General features: G+C 41.2%; 1 protein-coding gene across 6 annotated transcripts in view; it reads left to right on the top strand.

The window, feature by feature from the left end:
- The window catches only part of JADE3 (jade family PHD finger 3), a 71,009-nt gene that overhangs the window by 22,193 nt on the left and 24,986 nt on the right, over positions 1–23,830 (top strand). For 5 of the 6 annotated variants that reach the window (XM_065855002.2, XM_065855011.2, XM_065855026.2 and 2 more), the window contains 2 exons: positions 13,459–13,518; positions 14,650–14,732. In XM_065855002.2, the coding sequence (XP_065711074.1) occupies positions 13,470–13,518; positions 14,650–14,732 (132 nt within the window). In that variant the 5' untranslated portion in view covers positions 13,459–13,469. Of the gene's footprint in view, positions 1–11,946; positions 12,043–13,458; positions 13,519–14,649; positions 14,733–23,830 lie in introns of those variants that run through there. The other variant, XM_071813462.1, reaches the window with a different exon arrangement.

Raw genomic sequence — 23,830 nt, 5'->3', positions numbered from 1 at the left:
GTACCCCTCACTACAAGAAAGACACTGAGGTGCTGGAGTGAGTGCAGAGAAGAGCAATGAAGCTGGTGAGGGGTCTGGAGCACAAGTCTGATGAGGAGCAGCAGAGGGAACTGGGGCTGTTCAGTCTGGAGAAAAGGAGGCTGAGGGGAGACCTTATCGCTCTCTGCAACCACCTGAAAGGAGGTTGTAGCATGGAGGGGGTTGGTCTCTTCTCCCAAGTAGGATGTGATAGGACAAGAGGAAATGGCCTCAAGTTGCACAAGGGGAAGTTTAGATTGGATATTAGGAAAAATTTCCTCACAGGAAGGGTTGTGAAGCATTGGAACAGGCTGCCCAGGGAAGTGGTGGAGTCACCATCCCTGGAGGTGTTTAAAAGATGTGTAGATTAGATTCATAGGGACATGGTTTAATGACAGTGTTAGGTTAACACTTGGACTCTATGATCTTGAAGGATCTCTTCCAACCACAATGATTCTGTGATTCTCTTAATGTTGTTGGTGTTGGTGTGGGCAGCAGTGCTCAGCCTCCCTGGCAAGCATGCCTGAGGTTGCTGAGGGACAGTGCCCAATCTACTCCTGGGCCACAGCTTCTGTGTGAACAACTGATTGCTTTTGCTGTTGCAGAACTGGGAAGGTGGGTTGTGGCTGAGGAGTCTCAGGTGGCTTTATTGTGCCATGGCCCGAGCACGGGTTCATTTATACCTTCTCTCAATTGCAGAGCCCCTGATAACTGATAGAGCTGCAGCTTGTGCCCTGTAGCTGGGCAGGGTAAGAGCCTGCAGAGAAAGAAGCTTCTGTACAGGTTTATAGAAACCTCCTCGACCAACTGGAGTTGCATATACAAAAACATATTGACTGTACAAGACTTGCATTGTGCTGTGGAATCATAGAATGTCCTGGGTTGGAAGGGACCCACAATGGTCATCAAGTCCAACTCCTGTCCCTGCATATGACAACCCCACAGTTCACACCATGTGTCTGAGGGTGTTGTCCAGTCTCTTCTTGAACACTGTCAGGCTTGGGGCCGTGACACCTCCCTGGGGAGCCTGTTCCAGTGCTCCACCACCCTCTGGGGGAAGAATATTTTCCTCATGTCCAGCCTAAACCTCCACTGGCACATCTTCCTGCCATTCCCTTGGGTTCTGTCACTGGTCACCAGGGAGGAGAGGTTAGCGCCTGCCCCTCTTCCTCCCCTTGTGAGGAAGCTGTAGCCCCATGGAGGTCTCCCGTCAGTCTCCTCTTCTCCAGGCTGAACAAACCAAGTGACTTTAGCTGTCCTTTATCCAGCTTCCCCTCCAAACCCTTCACCAACTTCATAGTCCTTCATGGAATCTTAAAAGTGACTCTGCAAATGTGTTCAACAATTCCAGGTTATTATTGTTTCCCCACCACCACCAATTTGTTTAGTTTGTTCAATTGTACAGTTGCATTTTTAGTTGTAACCTCTCCTTTTCTCTCCCTCTTTCTCAGCAGAGATCCTACGACTGCTCTTGACAGCACAGGATTCAGGTGCAGCAAATGCAGCATGTTGTAGACTCCTATTCATAAGTAAAAATGTGGCGAAGCACCTCCCTGCTTCCATGGCTTGTAGGGATTTCCACTTATTCTAGTACAGGGGTGGGCAGCGGACAAAGGGACTGGCTTTGGAGTCAGATTCATTATCTCAGACCCCCACAGCCTTGGAAGACCAGCTGTCGTAGTTCCTTTTCCTCATGAGATGGAGAGTACTTCCCTGTACTTTCTGACTCCACCTATTCAAGTACCAGTGCTGTTTGCGATCTGCCCTGTGGGGTGGCACCTTTATTCCTATGCCAAAAAAAACCACCTCCCATTTACTCACTCGGCTTTAGCACAGCTCAAGTAGGACATGCTTTCCCTGAGGAGCAGTAGAAGGGTGGTGGTCTGATCTTACTCATTTTAATCCTTTTTGTTCAGTCATCTGAGATGAAGAGGAAGGAGGAATTCAGAGGAGGTGTTAATGGCCAGTCCTGATAAGTGTGCCCCCTCATTCAAAAAATACAAAAGTACACTGGCTTCAACTTGACTGTTTAAGAAATTGAACCTTGTGTGGTCTTTAGGATTCATCTCTTGACTGCTTTCTCAAACAAGATGTGCCATTTTAGAGACCCTGGGGAAGTACAGGCATCCTTTGGTTCCCCTTTCCAGGATGGCACAGCCCCAGTGGGCAAGTTGGCTGTTTATTTTGTGATTGCTGCGCCTTGTGTTATGACAAAAAAAAAAAAAGTATTGTTTCTTTTTGCCTCTGCCCTGTACTTAAAAATGGACAAACATGAGCTGGTCATGGTATCTCTTCCACGATGATGTCTTTTCCCACCTCAGTTTGGTGATTTAGAGAAATCTGAAGTCTTACTTATGTTTTTATAAATCTATTTTCAATGTCTTACCAAAAGACATCTTTGTTGTATAGTAAATTACAGATCGTAGCACATTGAATTAATTGACTAGCCATTAAAATTAATTTAAATACATTAGCTATTAAGACAAATTTTGTTGTCTCCTTAGGAAGTTTTTTAAACCAAAGTCCTTTAACAAATTTTCTAGTAAATGTTTGCTCACATTTTGATGTTTTGACATGGAGAACTAAAATAATAGTGCAACTGCATATAAATGTGTCATGTGTGAAATGCCTGAAAAAATAGTAGGATGTTAGTATTGAACCAGTGATTTGGAACATTCCAAATATTGAGTTCTGGCTGTGACATTGCATTCCCTTTATTTTTTCCTGTCTAATGATACTCTTGGTGCCCTTTTTTTTTCACTTGAGGAAGACTTTAGCATCCAGATTGTTTATTTTCAACTTGTAAACAAAAACCATTTCTTGTCATATAAGGGAAGAAATTATCAACTTAATGTTTCCTATAGGAAAATATTTGTGTTCTTGCTTTCTCTTATCCTTTGAGTGGAATAGAAAGACGCAATTTGATGTTTCCTGCCTTTTGCAATCCTTCGGGTTTTGTTAGTGATACAAACAAAACTTTGCAGTAAAGTGGTTAACCTTTTCAAAGCATTGTGAGCAAGAAATAAATGAATCAAAACATATAAAATATTTAATGCAGGCTGCTGTTCTTGAGTCTTTTATTATTTGAGATTTAGGAAAAGCAAAACAAGAACAGTGAAACCTACTTTTATTTATTAACAAGTACCAAAATATTACCTGATTATTTTAAGTGAGTATCTTGCAGGATAGGAGAACTTTTGCCTATGCTATTAATAGAAAACCTGTTTTTCTTAATCCTAAATAGTGCATGTATTAATAGATTTTTCCTTCTTTGATAATATTTCCTGCTTGTGTTTCTAGCTGTGACACTAGCTCTTTACCCGTGTTTTGTTGTGAAAGCATGCCTTAGTGCAGCTGGAGAGCAGAGAAACAGGCACAGGTGGGCAACTGCCAGCAGGATGAAACAGACAGGACAAAGTGGCAGCCTCACTTGGAACTATTGTCATATTGCTTATTGTCTAAGTTTCAATTAAGTAGTGATACTTTTGTGTTGTTTTGTTTGTGTTTTTTGTTTGTTTCTCCCCCTCCCGCTGTGGTGCGATTTCATCACTGTACAACAGCAGGGCAACACTTGGTGACTTAGTGCATCACGGGGATTTTCCTTCTGTTTGACTCCACATGCACATCAGCAGGAAGGGCAGCGTGTGGCGAGGCCGTGGGATGCGCGCTTGGGAGACCTAGCTGCAGCTGCGTGCTTTGCCAGAGGCTCCCCGTGTGATGTACGGCTGCTCTGCGCCACAGCTCTGAAATGTCAGGGCTCTCGGCGCCTGCTTCACACGAGCTTATCGTGAGGGTGGAAAAGGTAAAGGCTGCAAAGCACTTGGAGCCAAGGTAACGTGAATCATGCCAGCTCTTAAAATAGAAAGACTTGCTGAACGCTCTCTGAGGTTTTTCTGCTCAGTCATATTGGTGAAGTGTGTGTGTGCTGCTCCTGTTTCTCGCCGGCGCTCGGTGTGCTCATGACTGCAGTCTCCTTGCGGAGGGAGCACACGTGGCCATTTTTGGGTGCTGCACCCCCGGGGGAGCTCCTGGGAAACCGACTCCTTGTTTAAGCCAGCTTAGCACTGGGTGCGATGCCCTGGTGCTGGTCCATTTTTAGTAGCAGTGCATCCAGACCAGTCTTTCATCAAAGCTGATGTTGTCCTTAGCTTCGTCTTTGTTGAGTAAGTAAATGTGGGCTTGTGGGGATTTCTTTTTTCTTTTGCCCCTTGGTTATTAGATGCCTTAGTGTTAATATCAGGTATTAATTTTCTTCTGAGGGAGTCCTGTAAAACAGGCAGCACACAATCAGCAAACGCATCTCCCTGGCTGAGCGCTCTTCAGAGCGGATGGACTCCCTCAGCCTGCGTAGCCGAGTTAGGTGCGTTTCTGTGATGTTTGGTGCCCGTGCATAGTTAGAGGGCTGTACACAAGCCAGCCCTTTCCCCTTGGGGCTTTTCCTTCAGGGGTGGGTTAGCCACTGTGTGGTTTCCAGCAGCCTGACAAGAGGTGGTTGGTTTGTGTGAGCCGGCCTGAGGAAGTGAGAGGCATGGTGGCTTCTCTCCGCCACATGGCGCACCTCCCTGCCCCATGGGCCCGCCTGCCCTGCCAGCCACCTCTGCCTCTGGCACTGACTTGCTGCATGGCAACTGAGGTGGTGGTGCCTGTGTGTTTAACACCACTGTGACTGTCCTCCTGGGAACTTTTTCCTCATTTCATTGCGCTGGGGACTTTGTCGCTCCCCTGGCCTTGAGGTGGGCCTGGATGTTGCGGGCAGAACAGGAGCACCGGCAGGGTGTTGCCCCCGTCAGCCATGTGCAGGCAGCGATACTGAGCACAGCACCCTGCTGAGGGCGACAGTTCCCTTCTCTGAGGGCCATGCCCTCATTTTAATGTTTCCCCTGACCAGGAGCAACACTGGGGAGGTAAGCAAGGAGCTGGGCAGTGGATGAGGAGCTTTTGCTGGGCAGACACCTCAGCTGTGCGAGCGTAGGGATGCTGGGCTGGCTGCTGTTTCAGGGGGTAAAGTGCTTTTCTTTCTTACTTTTTTGAAAAATTTCATTTTAAAAGCAGGCTTTTGCTCAAACTCAATATGGTACTTGGAGGAAATTATTTATTTTGTTTCTGTCCAAATCTCTACTGCTGTTTTAGGAAAACAATAGTTCTCTTAATGAACAGTTGGTGTAAAAACAGTGTTGTATTCAGGAGCGGAAAGTAATTGTGGAGACCAAAACACAGAGGAGCACAGCCATGTACGTGTTCATGTACTTGGTATTTGTTTTTTGAAATTGATTCGGTCCAGATCAGTGTAGTCTTCAGGATGCATTTCTGGGCACCACAGTATAAAAAAGACATTAAGCTACTGGAGAGTGTCCAGAAGAGGGCTATGAAGTTTGTGAAGGGTTTGGAGAGGAAGCTGTGTGTGGAGCGGCTAAAGTCACTTGGTTTGTTCAGCCTGGAGAAGAGGAGACTGACGGGAGACCTCATGGGGCTACAGCTTCCTTACGAGGGGAGGAGAAGGGGCAGGTGCTGATCTCTTCTCTCTGGTGACCAGTGACAGGACCCAAGGGAATGCCAGGAAGATGTGCCAGGGGAGGTTTAGATTGAACATCAGGAAAAGCTTCTTCCCCCAGAGGGTGGTGGAGCACTGGAACAGGCCCCCCAGGGAGGTGTCATGGCCCCAAGCCTGACAGTGTTCAAGAAGAGACTGGACAACACCCTCAGACACATGGTGTGAACTGTGGGGTTGTCATATGCAGGGACAGGAGTTGGACTTGATGATCGTTGTAGGTCCCTTCCAACTCAGGATGTTTTATGCTGATGGTAAAGTTGCAGCATTTAATGGGCAGAAATGCTTCCTCATCAGCCTGGCGCACCTGGCTGCTCTGTGTACAGGCCAACACGTGCTGCTTTCTTCGAAGATGAAAATAAGGCTGCTCAGTCCCTGCTGGCTGTGAAGGAAGCACAGGGCGGAGAACATGATTTAGTTTCTTTCTGGTCTCTTGGAGAGTTTCTGTTGAGGTAACGGTGGCACTGCACATGTTGCTGGTGACTTGCTCTTCTGAGAAGGACTTCTGATTTAGCTGAAGGCCTCTGGTGGAAATCCATCCGTTCTCCCGCCCTCATGGTGGGTTGACGCATGGATGCAGCGCCAGAAATGGAAAGCTGCCCTTCTGTTTTCAAGGTAGGGAAGACAGTTGTACTTGAGGTGTGATGTGTTTTATTGTATTGTCAAGCCATGTTATAAATATGAAGTAGCATCACTTACCCTCTTTTTATACCCACAAAGCAAAATGATGGGCATTAAGTGCTTTGCACTAAACAGGAATGATGAATCATTGTTGCAGAAGGGCACACGAAATGGTGCCAGGGTTCCCTTTTGGCCCATAATCTGCAAATGAATGTATGGGGGATTATATTTAGGATTTCTTCATCCTAGTTTTATGATCTACCAGCTGACTTCAGTCCAGAATTTAACTATTTCAAGGGATAAGTCATGCTGGAAGGTCATAGTTTGGATGTGTGCTTTTTTTTTCTGCTTTTTGAACCCACGGTCTCCTTGTGGCAGCTGCTAAATTGTCTTACACAAAAAGGTAATGTATAAGGAAAACAGAGCTTGAGACTGTGTCTAGTTGTTCCTGCACTTCATACAAACCCATGCTGTTAGCCAGATTTTGGTAACATGCAGTTCTTTGCAAACTAAAATCATTATTTACCTAATGACAAAGGAGTCGTCTGTCATTGGTAGCACTGCTTCAAAAAACTAGTGTATTCCTTTGTTAATTTACAGATTCTTGTGTTAACCAAGACTTAGTTTGAAATAGTAGTGAGGAAAAATTTTATTTTCTTGTAGGCCCAGTACAGTCTTCAGAGAATAATTCAAGAATGTTGTATTATCAGATGGAGGGGAGGATGTGATGGTTGTTCATTGTGTTGTGAGGTTCTTGAGTAGGGGTACATTACTAATTTAAAAAAAAAATTCTGGTTAGAGTGAAATAAAGAAACAATGTTACCATTTTGCTGAACTAACTTTTCTCTGAACGGCTTAACCTTTTAAACCTTTTCAGTGCAGCAAATATTGCTAACCCAAGTTCTGAGTGGGTGTTTTTCCAGTTTATGTAGCCTTTTTGTGAAGTTGGATAGGATATTAAAAATAATAATGAAAAACCCAAACAAGAGTGATCTCTCTTCCTCTAGTTATTTGAAAGGTTGTATTAACTCTGCTCATATTTTGTAATTTCCCTGACAGTTGACTATGAAATTTGACCTGTTTAAATGGTTTTACTGTACTACATTTCCTGGAGACCTTTCAAGATAATTTGCTTCCTAATCTAAATTTAACAGTTACATAAACCACATTTTGGAGACTTGGAAATTTCTACCTACTGCATCTGCCTTTTTTTTTTTGTGTCTGTGTGTAGACAAGCCATGTTGTAAAAATGTAAGTACAGAATTTTAATCTTCAATTTGCATGTAGCTTGTCAGTTGGTTATCATACATAGATGCTGTTTTTCTTTTTAATAAGATAAAGAAAGTAGGTTATTTTTTGTCCCACTTTAAAGTTTCCGTAGTGCTGTGGCCAATTCCATTTTTGTCAGTCTATTTTAAAATGTGAAGAAATTATATCTTACGGGTCTAGGATATATTTGTGTTACAGTTCCTTGAATTTCTTGGTTGTCTTTTCGTTCTGTGTAGGTCTTAACAGGTACTGTGTAGCGTATGGATATATTTAACATTTCTCTGCAACAAACTGAAGCCAGGAAGGAAGGGCTGCTACTCCTTGGAGATACTGTTTTGTTCAGAAATCTTGGCTGGATTTAAGGATTCATTTTGTATGCTTGTCACTGATGTCTTGTCTAATATGCTCTGCAAATTCAGACTCTGAGATTCTTCATCCTTCTTTCTGCTAACTCTGTTACCGATGAGCTTTGCTGAGCAAGAGGATGCTCTGAACTTTGTCAGAGCAAGAGGATGAACTTAATAGTTCATTTGGTAAATTTAGCTGTTTACTCTGCAAACTGAAAAGGGAAAAATGTCTCTTGTTGTTTCTGCAGGTATTTGAAATGGGTTTTGATTTGAAATAAGACTCTGAAATTTTGTTAACTGTCTTCTGTTTACCCATGATTTTTTGCCTTCTTTGAGTAGCACATGGTAGATAAGCAGCTATTCAGAAATGGGAAGTGCCTCAAGTCAGGGCAACATTGATTTTCCTTGGGGAGAGGAGAGCATGGTGGTAGAGGCAAGCGGCTGTTTCTCGTTCACTTCAGCAGTGCAGGTATTTGTGAATGAGTAAAAAGGAACAAACAGAATTTAGAAATTGTTAATTACAAAACATCTCTCCTAGATTTTTGGAAATAGTGGTGGTATACTTTCAGTCAGATTCTGGCATGTGCTGGCTGATATGTTGATTACTTTCAGCTTGGGATCTGTGTTTAATTTCAACGCCATGAGTGCAAGGTGGCTTTTTCCTGGCTGTCCTTGGAAGTGCAGTGATATGCTGGATCCAGCATCATTTTTGACTCCAGGGCAAAATTACCAATGTTTGGGAAGCTGGGGAAATGCTGGCAGCCTGATGTTGCAGCCTGTGGCTGAGGAGAGCGTGTTTCATGAGATTATTTTTGGTTGAACACCTGAAGGGTTTCAGGGCATCTTGACCTGTGTTTGGGTGTTTAAGTGACAGCTGGGAATGAGGCCGATTTTCTCATTTTTAAGTTGTGGTTCTTGTCTTAAGCTGTTGTGAGCAGATCAGGGATATGCACATAGCTGTGGCTTGGCAAGTCAGAAATGCAACAGGTTTAGAATATCCTTCAAGTTTAGGAATCACTCTGATAATTGATATTAAAAATGATGCCAGAAAATGTTCTGTTGCAATAATTTCCTGGAGAGTTGAATATATCTGCTTATGACATGGTCATTTCTTAATGTCACTTGTGCATTTTAATTTTCATTTAAAAAATCCCTGAAGGTAAGCATCTTTGGAATTTATATATATTGTCATACCAGTGATCAATCAGCTGTTAGTCCCTCTGTGGATTTTTCTTTTTTTTAAAAAAAGGGTGAAAAAAGCTTTAGATCAAGGCATCTTATGTTCTTAGTTTTAATTGCCATTTTTAAGGTAATCTGTGCTTGAGCACATTTCAAATCCACATCCAAAGCAGCCCTACTTACCTTTTAAGGTAGTGAGAATCATTACTCGGTGACTGGGAAACTGGGGTTTTCTTGGGACTTTTTTGTGGGCGGTTGGAACCACTTACCTCTTCTGCTCTGCAAAAACATTTCAGTGTTGAGTTGCTCTACCGTCCTTGTTTTTCTTAGCTTGTACATTGGAACTTCTAAAAAGCTTAAACTTTCTAAACTGCAAAAACTAAGTTCTCAAAATTCAAACAAAATTTTCAATGTGCCTCTTTGCAAAATGCGTGGATGAAGATAAAGGAAGGGGAAGGAGGCTGATGGTTTTAGCTGCTCGCTGTACAGCGTTTCCATCATGCTCCTAATGACAACTCATCTTTTCATATATCTTTTCCTCTTTATAAATAGCATCTGTTTGAGGCTGTTTTCTAAATTTCTTTTGAACTATTCTGTGGAAAAAAGTATTTCTTATCTTTTATAAAATTGCTGATTTTCTTCATTTTGTGTATAAAAATCCAAAACAAAACTATTTGGTTGATTCTCTTTCAGTGTTGCCACATGCCATTCATTATAACTGATACTCTGAGGTAGGAAAAGGGCACTAGCAGTCCCATGGATTTATTTTTCACCTTTTCATTAAGTCTTCATGCACATGTTGAAAAAAAAGAATTGTGCTACTTTATTTTAGGCTTTAGTGTCACCATAGTTTTCAGAGATGAAAAGGGGCAAAGGTAGGATATATGAGTATACCCATTTCTGTGAGATTTTTGGTTCTGCTTGTTTATTTTGGGTTTTTGATATGCATGGATTGTCCTTTCTTGATACATTTAGCTCTTTTAGAGATATACATGTTTGTGTATAATTTTTTAAAATTTAATTTTACTTCAACTTCACAGGGCTTTGCAAGTGATGAAACATGAACGTGGTGCAAGGAGCAGGAATTAAGGCACAGAGTTGCTTGCAATGTTGATCTGGACCATATCACTCAGTTAATAGTATCGTTGTCTGAAGCTGAGGGACAAACTGGAGGTTGCTGGGCTGCTTTGGGGGGAATTGGACTGAAATTGGGAAAGTTTCCGTGTTGTGTGGTCTGGCTTTGCATCTCCTGCCTTTGTGGACTGAGCAACTGCTGATTCTCCTGTATTCTGCAAAAGCAGGTGAAGGAGCAAGACAGGAGCTTTACCACCAAATGGATGTTACTTTGTGATACCTCTGCAATGGCTGGAGAACAGAGACATTGTTCATGAGCCTTTCTGATGAGCCCTCACACTGTGGGCTGGCTGTGAGCTGGAAGTTGTATGGTAGTCCAGAGTATACAAGGGTAGAGCAAGGGAGTCTCTGATTAAAGACCAAAGCAAAGGCTCCTGCAGAGGTGATCCTGTGAGATGATGCTGAGGCTGCTACTCCTGCATTGCGTGTGGCCACACAGCCAGACTGTAGCGTGTTGGTGACTTTAATAACCTGTCGTACTGAACACAGCACACCTGTGATTTGTTGTAGCTCTGTGGGCTCTTATTTGCTGTTGTTGTAGCTAATATTGCTGCAAAAAACTCAGGCAGGAATCCAGTGTTATTACTATTTGAGGCTTTTACCCTGGTTGAGTGCTTTTTCTGTTTCTGTCTGCTGTGATGGAGGTGTAAATCTCTTGCCTGAGCTGCTGTAAATTCACTTCTCAAATACAACTTTTCTCCTTCTATTTATTTATTTATTTATTTAATTTTTATTTATTTACTTTTTTAGTTTTGGTTAGTTTATTTTTCCTCCTATGGCAGAGGTGCGCTTTCTCTTCTGAAGTTCTCATTACACGTGCCATTTCTGTGGAAGCTGTCCTTGGAGTAGCCACCTCCTCTCTGCTTTCCCCATTGCCCAGGCAGAAGTCCAGGTTTCCTGGGTGTTCCCTCCTGCAGTTGTCTCTCTCAGCCCTGTGTTTGACCCTGCTTTAATTGAACGCTCATGTTGTGCTCTGCAGGTAGCCATCTTTAGTATGGAGTGAAAAGATTTTACTGCTGCATGTTTATATAGACTGTAATAGATGAGAATTGCTTGCCATAAGCTTTCAGCACCTTTTGTTAACTGCTCAAAAATTTATTTGAAAATAAAGCAAGGAGCAAGCACTTGCATTTCTTTCTGAGAAACAGAAATGAACAGTATTGCTCAGCATACCTAGATGCATCTTTTCAGCATCTCCCAAGGTCTTGTAACATGCCTGGTTGTCTGTAAGCCAGGGCTGTTCTGAGCTGAAGGCTACTGGTTGCCCTGGGCAGAACCTGCTCCTTTCGAAGGAGGGTTGTGTGCTCCAGAGGGCTGGATTTGGCTGCTGGAGTACAGCATGGCTTTACAATGACATTTTATTTGCTTTTAATCAAAAGTCCATGCTTTAAACTATACAAGCTGGCAAAATGAAAGTAATCTACCAGTCTTCCCCTCACTCTTTGGCAGCTGGTGCCCCCAAAGCACGCACAAAACCAAGCTCTTCTGGCCTAAGTGCCTTCTGTACCTGTCAAACAGCTTTTGCCTAAGAGATTTGTGGAAGTTTCTCCAATCTGACCGGTGCCTGCACAACCCGTGTTACATTACTATCTGGAAGTGAAGTCCTGTAGTGTTTTGGTTATTTTGTTTTTGATGTTGCTTTTCTGTTGGACGCTGGTTGTTGTACACAGCGTGGCTGCCTTGCCTCCCCCAGGCTGCTTGAGCTGGGAGGTCAGTCAATGTAAAATTGATTGTTATGTAACAGTTTATAGGTTACTGAAAGTGATACAAATGATAGCTTCTGATGTCCCACCCTGTTGACCACTGTGTCCCTCTGTCCTTCCTCTCCAGGCTAAATACCTGACTCAAGTTCTGTATCTACCTGCTTGAAAACTGTGTGCGTTGCTTCCTTTGTCAGCTTCCAGGAGTGTGGGCAATGTCTAACAGGTCAAAAGGATTGTTTTAAATTTTGAGTGATCATTGCATTTAAATTCAGTAAACTCACTCTCTTAGATATAAAGGCTGCTGAAAATTTCCACTAAATTAGACAATTGTGCTGGAAACAATTCCATTGTAATCTCTTCAAAGCCTTTGGACAGGTTTTTCATAGCTGGAAATCTTGTTTATCTCATGGTCCTTGGATAATCATAAGACCCATTGTACAGTAGCTAACGTGAAGGATTTATCAAATGGGATATTTAGCTGTGTTGCTTTTTTTAACAGCAAGTGGGTTTGTTTTGTTTAAGAAATGAAGCTGTGTAAGTTTGAGGTGCAGCCAGGCTGGCACTTCTAATACTGCAGGCATTTCAGGTTTGTCTGTCCAGGATAGGGTACTTTGGTCTGTAACCTGCTGTGCCTGTCTTCTGCTTAAAATAGAAGAAGTCTATTCTTGCAGAATTGTTTTGTACTTAATTTCTCTAATGATTTGCTTATTCAATCTATTAAAAAATATAAAAATTATTTTAATTCACTGATATTAATTGTAAACTGTTATTGGTTCTTAACAAATGTGACATTGGATATTATGGAATGACAGGGCCTGTAAGAATGTGTATGGGCTTCTGTTGGCACTTGTTCAGAGTATATAGCTGATTACTGTTTTGATCTTTCTTTTATTAAGTAGTGGTGCAGAATTTTCGTCTTCACCATTCTCTTCATGTGTTACATGTTCAAAAATCAATTTCAAAAAACTCAGTACCTTTTTTATTTTTTTAATGGAACTGGTGCAGGACCACAGAATTATTTTTTACCAACACCCTCGATCACTTCTCAAACTTCTAAACCCTACATTTATTGTGAACTAAGAGGTGATCAGATGATGTAAATTAAATGTCACAAGGCACCGTTTTCTATGATTGTCCCTATTTCTAAATCTGCCTATTGTTTTGCATGGATGCCTTTGGGGTTTTTTTGTATTCCTTTTTTAAGATTATATATCTAAATTCGTGCCTTGCCGTGCATCCACCTTATTTCCTGGCCTCCACCCGCCTCTCAGTTAGCGACTGCCACCATGGCAACTCTTCCTCTGGCTGAACAGATGGGACACCGAGTCTCCTTCGAGAGCAGAGCTGTGCTCACGCCCTGCCAGGATTCAGCTGGCGGGTTGCGCTCCTTTCTGCAAAATTTCAAGCCAGCTCTGCCCAGCAGAGGCATGCTGGTCTTGAAGGTGCTCTGTTTCACAAGTAACATCGTGGTCTAATAGTTGCTTGCAGAAATAAAACGTAGTGGCTGAGCTGGGATTATTTATGTGCCTGAAAGCTCTTCAGAGAGGAGCTTTGCCTTTGGTGCAAAGAGCTTGGCGTCAGCCAGCAGCCGGTGATTTTCTGGTAGAATGGTTGCCATCAACTTTTTTTTTCCGTCTAGGATGCGTCAGGATGAAACGCCACAGGCATCTAAGCACCAGTGACAGTTCAGACAATGAGAGTAAGTAATACCTACTAGTTTTTCTTTGGTCTGTCACCCCCTTGTGGTTTCCTTCTGTGGTTTTAGGGCAAACCGTTTCACCTCTTATAATTAAAAAAATGCTTGTTGCCTGATTTATTTTTGCATTCTGCCGTCTTTGGTGTTCTGAATCCTGTTACGGGAGAAAAATGAGGCGAAAGATCCTGTAATCTGGGGGAAGTTTTGAGTCTACTTTGAATTTGAAGAGAAACTTGTATGTCTTTCCCTCTCAGAGTTGGGAAAAAGAAATCTATAATTCAAGAGATAACTTACTGTCCAGGGTCCTATTTTGTAACTCCTTTGTTAAAATGAGTTCTCTTAGCACTTATGTAGAGCCTCAACTTCAAAATTACTGGGGGTTGCAAGCTGTTTGAGCACTGATATGTTAGAGTCAGATGTAAGACCGAGCTACAACAAGTATATTGATCGTTATGTTGTCTTATTCTGGTTCTTGATCTTTTCCACTTTGGTCTGTTATACAATTCATTAAAGTTATGTTTTAAATATTCCTTGGCACACATTTGCCTGAGGTCGCATCTTCCCATTCTTTCTGCAGAAAAAAAAACAAACCCTGTTTGACAGGGTCTTGTTTTTGTCTTATAAACCTGTGCTTATCTAATAACTCTAATCATAATGATGATTCATTGTCACATTTGTTGCAAGTCATTAACGTATCCTGTACTAAACATTTTGCCCAGAAATGTCTAGACATCACACTATGATTTTTTTGCATCTCTCATCATCATGCTTTAGCATCATTGCTTTTTTGTTTTTCCTAGCACTTGCAACCTCTTTCCTCAGTTTTGTTCTTCTTTCCACTTTGTTAGAAAGGAAATGATAGAAAGTGACCTACCTGCTTGTTTCTGTTTGCTCATGCTTATGTTGGGCAGAGCAGGATGTACCCAGAAGCTCAATGTGCTGTGTTTTTTACTAAGAATGAGTGGAACAGGAGGAACTGTAATCAAGCCTACGGACTGCCTAAGAGGTTTTTTTTTTGCCCACGTCTTGTCAAAAGATTATGATAATTCAAGAGACTGGAGTGCCTTGTGTTTTACTGAAAAAATAAATGAATTGAAACAAGCTATGATAGTTCTATTTTTTTTTTTTTAACAGGTCCTTCTACTTCCTTTTCTTCTTGTTCTAAATACAGGAGCAAGTCAAAAACACCAGCAAATGAACAAAAGAAACCTGCTGAGGTAAGAACCAGGGTTAAAGATTGGTCGCTGGTAGATTTTTGTCGTGCAGTTTTCATGTTTCTAAGCCTTGAAATCATGAGCTTTGAACCAGTGTCAGTGACTCCTTTTGTTACCTGTCAACTTCTCGTGCAACTGAGTTTTCCCCACTGTGTGAGTATTATAGGAGCTCTGGTGTTTTATGTCCCACACTGACTTACTGCATTTACAGACAGTAACATGTAGTTCCTTCTTCCCCTGAAATTTAGTGACCTTTTGAAATGGAAAAAGCTGGGATGGTCTTATGATTTGAGAGCATGCCACAGACAGAAGTGGTTCGTGTGTGTATGGAAAGGAGACTTTTTCTGCTTTGATATAATACAGTGGGACACTTCAGTGGGCAGGATATGTGCTTGCTGCTCTTCTGCCACTTTCTCACTCTTGGCCTTTTACCTTCAATAAAGCTTTTTTTCTCTGCTATCCCTACCTGTTAGGATGTCTACACCCATCACCACTGTCACTTGATCTGTATTCACCAATTGAACAAATTGCCATTTATGCACAATCCAGTGCTCAAATCCATCTTGGCAGCCATTCCACTGGTAGCCCTTTTTGGGGAGGATTCGTTTGCCTTCAGATTTGATGCTTGCTTTTTTAAGGGCTGAAGTCAGATAATAACTTCAAATGGGAAAACTCTTTTTTGTAGCTAATTCCACTTACTTGCTATCATGTTGCCTCTGGATGAGTCGTTCAACATGCTAGGATGACTGTTGATGCCTGAGGTTACTGAAAAAAAAAAAACCTGACAAAACTCACTTCTCCAGAATTTAAAGCTGAGAGTTATGTCCCAGAAGTGGTTTTGTGTACTATACCTGCAGCTTTTTGCCTACTTAGATACTACTGTAAGAGGTTGCATAAAATAAAGAGGTTGTTATCATGCAGCAAAAGCTATTCAGCAAACGTACTGGATGTTTCTTTTCTAAATACTGTTTGATTTGGTAAGAACAAGGTAAATGGTACAGAACATGTCCTTTCTTTCAAAGCTTTATTTTTATCACAAGTTAATTGAAGAAAATTCGCTGATTTGTTTTTAAGAGAGAATCTTGCATGAATGTTTCAATAAAAGCAAAATTGGCTGGAACTAGCTACATAGTGTTTTATTTACAGCCACCTAGATGGTTAAGCCTGCTGTGCTTTTTGCCTTTAAAATGTTGGTCTGGGGATTATGGTTCTGTAAGAATTTTAATCGTAAACCAGCTTGTGGCTACTGAGGTCTTGCAATTGTTGCTCATGGCTGTTTAGGCAGTTGCTTTTTTTCTAGCCAAGCTGGGCAAATGGGAACTGACACACATACGCTGCCAGAATTGTTGCTGTTTCAGATACACATCAGTGCCGATCTCTTCCCAACCCTTCTTTCAGCCCAGCCATCCAACTCTCCTCCTGGATCTCTTCTTCTTAGGGATTGTCCTATTACTGTTTTCTTTGCCTCTGCTCCATACTGTCTTTTTTTGCATGTGTACAGTATAAGCAGTAATTATGAAGATGTGATCTGTGTATATAGCATACAGGTAGTCTGTTTACTTAACTTCTAGGAATCAAAATGAGCGATGTTTTCAGTTCCTGCTCTTAAGGTCGTCTTTGTTGCTTTCTACCTGTTCCAAGACAAAACCTTGAGCCCCTTAATGCTTGAGAATATGCAGCTTTGAAAAACAAAATCTGGAATATACACTTAGAATTAAAAAAATGTATTTCATAACATTATCCTTCCAGTAATAGTGGCATCTTTTTGTCACCTTTCATTTAAGATCCCCTTCCCGGAAAAGAAAAAAAACCCAGCCAAACCCCTCAAACCTTACAATATGTCCTATTCTGGAGGAGTGTCCCAAGTGCAATATTTAAAAGAACCTTGAGGGGGGAAGAAAACAAATTCTGGGAAAGGGAGTGCAAGCTGACAGTAATAATGTCTACTGTTTGTATGTGAGACTCTTGACTATACCTTCCAGTTTTTCCTTCCCTTCTGCTAGAAGCAAGCACTTCTTTCAAGCCCTCGAAAAGCATATGCTGGAGAGTGTATTACATGAAATGCTCTTGTCAGCAGAGCATTGAAATTGATTATTTATGCACCAAGTGGTGACTAAGCTGTAAAGCAAAGGCTGAAAAGAGACCCTGCCACACACCCTTCCCAAAACCATGTTATAATTCCACAGGTTTTTTTTGTAGCAATAGTTGTTTAATATCTATTAGACAGAAATTTAAAATTCCAGGCTGACAGCATCTCTTAAGCAAGGGCTCTCTTTAACAAGTTGGCATTGCTCTCCTTCCATTCACCTCAGCTTGCCAGGCAGCAGGCTGTTTCTTGAGTTTGTGATGCAGAAAATCTAAAAGGTCAAAGCTATAAATAGCTGTTTGGGAATATTTTTGCTCATGGTCTTCATACATTAATTTTTCTTTCATGCCAGTAAGCCTGGCTTTCTCGGTTAAATTTCATGTGGATACATAGGCTTTTTTCCACTTCTCAACCATCTCCAGCCCAACCCAATTACCTGGGCTCTCTCTCCAAATAAGGACTCTTTATTGGTACTGTGGCCAACAAGCAAGTTACTGTATCTGTCAGACTCTTCACAGTACGTTTCTGTATGTGCCATGGTCCTCTGTGGTGGCCTATAAAAAATGACGGGTGGCTGCAGCTGAGGGCTGCTCTGCCTTGAATTGCTTCCCAGGTCCTTTAGAATTGAAGTGAGTGCAGGGGTGGCCTCTGTGGAGTGAGGTCATCTGGTGTTACTATGGGGAAAGAGGGTACAGCGTTAGAGTACAAATGCCAAATCCTGTTCCCAGAGCCTGGCTTACCCCAGGGGTTTACCTCACTGCAGAAGGGGTGTTACTGGATCAGACCTGGGGTCTGCTTAGCCTGTTCTCCTCCCTGGAGAAGAAGGTGAGAATGAGGCAAGCTTGTGACGATGCTTCTTCAGACTATTGCATTTCTTTACATAATTTCAAAAGCAAGACGGTGGCTCTTTCTTGCTGCTCCCCTTCTGGATTATAGGCTGTCACAAAATGGTGACTTAAAAATTCTGCTATCTGATTAGCTTTGGCATTTACTTTTAATAAATGAATTGTGTTAAGGTTACTGGCATACCAGTAGTGTAAGTCAGAACAGTTTTTCAGACCCTTCTGATGTTGTTGGCCACATGCCATTTGTGGTGTTGCCCTTCACGGACTTAAATCTACACAGGAGGGTCTCTCAGGCCTAAGCGGTGGACTGTGGTGGGAGTAGCAGGGTGGGAGGCATTTAGATGTCTGGCTCAGCATGAAGCCTGGACTTTGCAGTTTCCTGTCTCCGTGGAAGCTGCAGCAGAAAATGATGGTGGAGTAGTAGAAAAATCGTTTTTGCAGGGAAAACGTATTAGCTGGGCCATCCTGAATCACTGACTGTTTCTTTCCCTTAGGCTAGTGGGGTCACAAAAGAGCCTAAGAGATCTTAAATATATAATTTTTTTTCAGTCCTGTTTCCCTTTTGAAACTGGAAAGGAGTTAAGTTAGGATTTTGATTTGTTTTTGTTTTTGTTTTTGTTTTTTTTTTTAACCCTTCCCATGTAAAATGACAGTATTTTACCTCTCTTTGCAAACAGGGTTTTGAATCACAGCAACAGCAGTTCTTAATCCCTCACTGCTGATAGCAACAGCTATGTTATCATGGGGAATGTAGCTTGTGTTCCACAAGTAAATGATCTGCTTTTATTACTTGGGTGGGTGAAACTTTTTTTTTAGTGGCATTTAACTGCCACATAAATTGTAGGTCTCAATTCTGAGGAGCACCCCAGCAGAAAATGGATTCTTTTTGCAGTTTTTCTGAAAGTGGTCAGTTTTGTTCTGTGAATGAATGGGCAATGTGGGTAAATCATATTGCTTTGCATGTTCTATGTATAATAGAATAGGTGGCTGGTACCAACTTGAACATCTGTACAGGGTTCATAAGACCTCTGGCGAATGTGCCTTGTACTTTTCAATGAGCTGCTTTTTAGCCTGATTGGGTTAGTTGATTTAAAAAAACCAATACTTTTATGTTAATCAGAAGTGCAACCTCATTGGTTAATTTTATGATCTTTCTTTGATTTGAGATACCCTCTCAGGCTATTTGAACTCTTCAGCAAGAGGTGACCTGAACGCATAACCGCATGAAAAAGCTTGCTTGTGGAAAGGCTGAGCTATTCTACCTTTGGAAGTGAATGAGCGGGTATAACAGTAAAGTATGAATGGTCTGGAAACAGCAGAGGTAGAGCTTCAGTCCTGCCTGTCCTAGTGATGGAGGCATTGGGGAGGAAAGGCAGGGAGGGGGTAGGTGAATGAGGCTACAAGTTAGGAAATGCATCATGTAATTAGACTGTGAAGCTCATCTGCTACAGGAAGTTGTTGAGACTGAGAATTAAACAAGGTTAAAAAAGGAATTGGACAGATAATAACAAGTACAGATTTTTCTAAATATCTGTATAAATTTTAATACCATATTAAAAATTGTTTGTTAGGATTAATCACAGAATCTGAAGCTTCTGTCTGATTAGCAACCAGAAGTAAGCTTGACGTGTTCTTGCACATTCTTCTGGTTCGTGAGATACTGTCAGAGATGTGAGGTGAGGTGGTGTTGATTTAGTATCTGATTTCCTATACACGCTTGTAAAGGAGGCTAGGAAGATACATGGCTACTTGAAAGAGAAGTCGTGAATAATCCATAAAAATAGTTTTAGGGAGTTGGGGCTTGAACATTAGGATTTGCTGCAATGCATTTCGAAATTGTTTGGTTGTCTGACAACTATAAATTTAACACTACACTTACTGTTGTCTGTCACAGCTTTTTTTAATGTTGTAAGTTTTTCAGTCCAGTCAGTATGCAAGTCTGAAACTGTAGTTTCATTTCCATTTAAAGATTAATTTGCATTTTATTTACTTTGCTACCAAAGAATCCACAACCAGACAAAAAAAAATGACCTTGAGTCTCTAGACTCCTTTATGATAACATGCCTTAATTCAGAAATTTAATATCATGATTGCAACGTATTAACAAGAAAAAGTCTACCTCTCCCAGGATGACCCCACCAAATTTTGTCCTTAGAGCTTCATCCTCTGTTAATAGGCAGTCTTCTGCACACACAGTGAAACATCTATACAAAGATTAAAGTATCTATGCTCACATACTGTATGGCTATATTACACTTGGAAGAGGTCATATTGCAATTTGACTTTTGTTTTATTATTAACAGTGTAATTTTAGATGCAAACTGCTGCTCTCTAAGTGTATTTAAATTTTGCTGAGGCTGCTCCATTTGGGAGCTACAATAGTAGAGTAATATTACGGGTGCTTATGGAAATAAAAAAGTTACCAAATCCTTTCAAAGGTGAATTAAAAAAAATAATATTTCACCCCGAACATGATGAAAAACTTTTGTGTAATTTACGCTTTACAGGAAGTTCCCACTGTAGTGTGAGTATTTGGCACCTGGAATTTGGAAGTTGGCCTTCAAGATAAGTTGTGAAGGAGACCAAATATTCAGGAAAGCAGTAGCTGTTTCAGCTTTCTCTGGTGAGAGAAGATATTTGCCCTCATTTCTGAGAGTATGCTCTTGGAGGGGGGGACAGGATGGGATGCAGTAGTTCCCTCCTGCATTTTAAAGTCCTCTCTATGTTTCTGGGGCAGTGGGTCTGCTGACTCCGTAAGTGGCCGGCACAAGGAACACAAAGGGTTGTTGCTGAGTTGCTTGGGCCGTGGAGGAGGCCTTAGGGCTGAAGCAATTAGATGCAATCCAGCAGAAATCCCACTTTGATTTTAACAACAGAGCAGTTAACCCATAATTTACCGAAACCTTGGAGGTGTGGGTTCCCAGTCATGGTCTAGGCACCTGTGGCAAGCGATTTAACATAGTTGGGGATTTATAAGCAGGTGGTCAGGGCACCTGAAAGCCCAGATTATGTCACAAGAACAGAGGTTTTCTTTCCATTTTTAAGAGATGACACAATCCATTTGTTTTCCCTGATGCATGCATTTGGGCAAGACAAGGTGAACGACCAACAGCATCAGTCAGCTTCAGTAGTAGCTTGCAGAAGGGTATTGGAAGAGGTATTTCATTCTTCTTTTCTTTGCTCCTTTATTCATATATTTTTTTTTTTAAATGTGATTTTATATTTGCAGTGGTCTTGAACAAAAAAGGTGCCTGACAGTGCACAGGTCTGATGTTCAAATTGTTCAGTGAATATGGAGTTTGTAGAAAGCTTGTATTCTCAAGACTCACTCTGTTTTTGATGCTAATATTTTACTGTAATTCTCTATAATATTAGTTGTATCCTCCGTCATATCTTTAGTGAATAACGATACTTGATATAAAATAGTGTTCTTTGTTTCACAGGCTCAGTTTATTCACAGAGTAAGCACGGGAGGGTCCTGTGAGGAACATTATATATTGAGTTTTCATAGACTGCTTCCAGGAGACTGGGTAATGTCCTAGGCAACTTTTTGTGAAGCATTTATAAACAGATTCTAAGAAGTTAATTTTCCTTGGACATATTCTTCTAACATAATTTCCAAATAGGACTCAGAAGTCTGAAAAACAAACAAAACATACGAACCGTATCTTTCCTTCCACAGCTCCATGATATTGTTATTACTTGGTATGTTTGTGCTGTAGGGGAGCGAAGCATCCTGATTTCTGGAGAAATTTTGTCGAATTTAGCTTTTAAAGACTTCAGAGATGGCACTGTGTTTCTGCAGAGGTGACTGTGAAGTTTTCATTGCCTCAGCAAATCCGGGCAAACTTTTACTGCAGATCAAAAAGCTAATCTTGACCAAAGTACAATGTCTCCTCTTCCACATTTAAACCCCAGCTCTAAAGCATGAAATAATTATTAATTTCTCAACAAAATGCTTAAGATTATGATGATGACGACATACACAAATGCATTTTTCATTGACGTCACTCACTCAAAGTGCTGCACAGTTTTCAGCTGAAACTAGAAATTCCTGGCAGCAAAATGAAATGGCAAGTTCAGACCAAGCAGTCTTGCATGGTGAGCAGGGCTAAAACCTATCTCTTCTGTCATGCTCAATTGCTAAAAATGTGTTTTTAAAAATCCCACCGTCACACAGTAACTTCTGCAAGTGGTCACAGCGGTGGGGAGGTTCCCATTTCGGTGGGTCAGGCCCTGGCTCTGCTGCTTTGGCTGGTTGTAGCTCAGCTCTGCAAGGCCCTTCTGTGTCATGATAAAGATATGCAGCGCTGACTGAGGCTGTTCGAGCAGTGTGTCCTCATTAGCCTAGACATGGCATGCTTATTTTTCAGGTCTTCTCATTATTTATTACAGGTGATATTAAAGTTGAAGGATTATGGCTTATGTATCGTAAGAAATAGAACTGCTTCTGGGTGACTGAAAGATGACCACTGCAGTTCATGGGCTGACTGTGGAAGTGAAGCTGGTCCTTGCCAAGAGGAGAGTATGTGCTCTAGGATGGACTAGCTGTTGCTTTACGGATACAGTTAGTAAAGGAGCTGCATTATTTTTCAAATAAGACTCCGAAAAGGAAGCAACCATGAGGAGAAACTGACTAACTAAATCCTGAAAGCATGCGTTTGCTCTTTGAGTTGGCTTAGTTTGTAGTCTTGAGGATGACTGCTGGAAGTAAAACTGACTTGATTTGTCAGAAAACTCTGGTTGGGTCCCCTGGGTGTTTTGGTTTACTTCCACAACAGAGTAAATATAGAATGAATGATCAAGGCGTGCATTCTCACACATTTTCCTTTGAGATTATTTCACTGTTGGAAGACCCTGCTTGGCCACATGTGACGACATGAAGAATGACGAGAGCTTGAGATTGTAATGATTCCAAGCATCTGCAGGAAATACTCTGTTGTACTGTTATCACAAGTAGGGATAGACAATTCTTACAAAGTCTTAGTTGAGTTTTGGAGTTCCTTAAGGTTTCAACAGTTATGTTTGTGTTTGGTTAAATATTTAACCTTCAGTAGTATCTCTGTTGTAAATTTTAGAGATCTGAAGCAGAGAACTTAATATTGTGCCATGGTGATGGTGTGACCAGTACTGCACAACAGTAAAAAAAAAAAAAAAAGTCCATGCTCCAGGAGATTTGTGCTTTAAAAATAGAGATGATACAGTTCACATACATAATGGATGATCAGAAGATGAATTTGCTGCTAAGCAATGTAGTTAGGATACTGATGCCTTTAACAGCATTTTCCATCTAGTGTTTAAAAAATAGTGGGCTTGATTTGGAACACCCTACCTCTGTATTCTGTTAGTGGCTTTAAAAGGTAGTTTGTAAAGCACTTACCTCACATAAGGTGTGAGAAATATATTTTCTGACAATTAAACCAGTCATTGCACTTCTCATTTATTGGATTATTTTTTCCTTCAGGAGTTCTTTGGAATTGTGCTGTGTTAGTGTTTCTCATAATCCTGGTTCTCTACCTGTAACACAGAAGATGAAAATGCCTTTTAAGTAGCATAAATCATTTTACATTTTATCTTCTGTATGTACACGTGCTGCTTGGAAAAAGTGGATGCTTGCAGTCTTAATACTTTCACTTCTGTCGTTCAGACTTTAATACAGGCTTGTTAGGTACCTGAGGAGTTTTACACAGAAAACAACAGTGAACAGTTTGGTCTGTACCAAAGCAGATAATGCATGAGTAGCAAATAAGAAAGCTTTGGATCTGTGATGTTGAGTTCCCTTGGTCAGCTTGCTCTCTAGGCATCCCAGTGCAAGATGCAGTTGTAGATCATAATGAAGTAATACTGATGGTCCAGGTCACCAGCAGCCTATTTCAATACCCGTTTTTTAACATGGAACCTCTTTTACTATCATTTACTTGATGCCTTCCAAGGACAGCTAAGAATTTTTGCAATAAGCATGACCGGTCTGGTGCTGTCAAATTGAAAAGGGTACACGAAGATATTTGGCTCCGAGATATTCTGAAATATTTTATTACTCTTCTGGATATAAAACTGCATTAGTAAGAAGAGAGCTCAACCTGCCACAGCTTATTGCGGGGATATTTTCCACTTCATTTTATTGCCCTTTGAGGATTTGATTTGTTGTTATGATAATACAGTTAATTAGT

The sequence above is a fragment of the Patagioenas fasciata genome, chromosome 1, assembly GCF_037038585.1.
Source record: "Patagioenas fasciata isolate bPatFas1 chromosome 1, bPatFas1.hap1, whole genome shotgun sequence".
Lineage (NCBI taxonomy): Eukaryota > Metazoa > Chordata > Aves > Columbiformes > Columbidae > Patagioenas > Patagioenas fasciata.
Note: the sequence above shows the minus strand (reverse complement) of the source record. Positions and strands in the feature narration are given on the sequence as shown.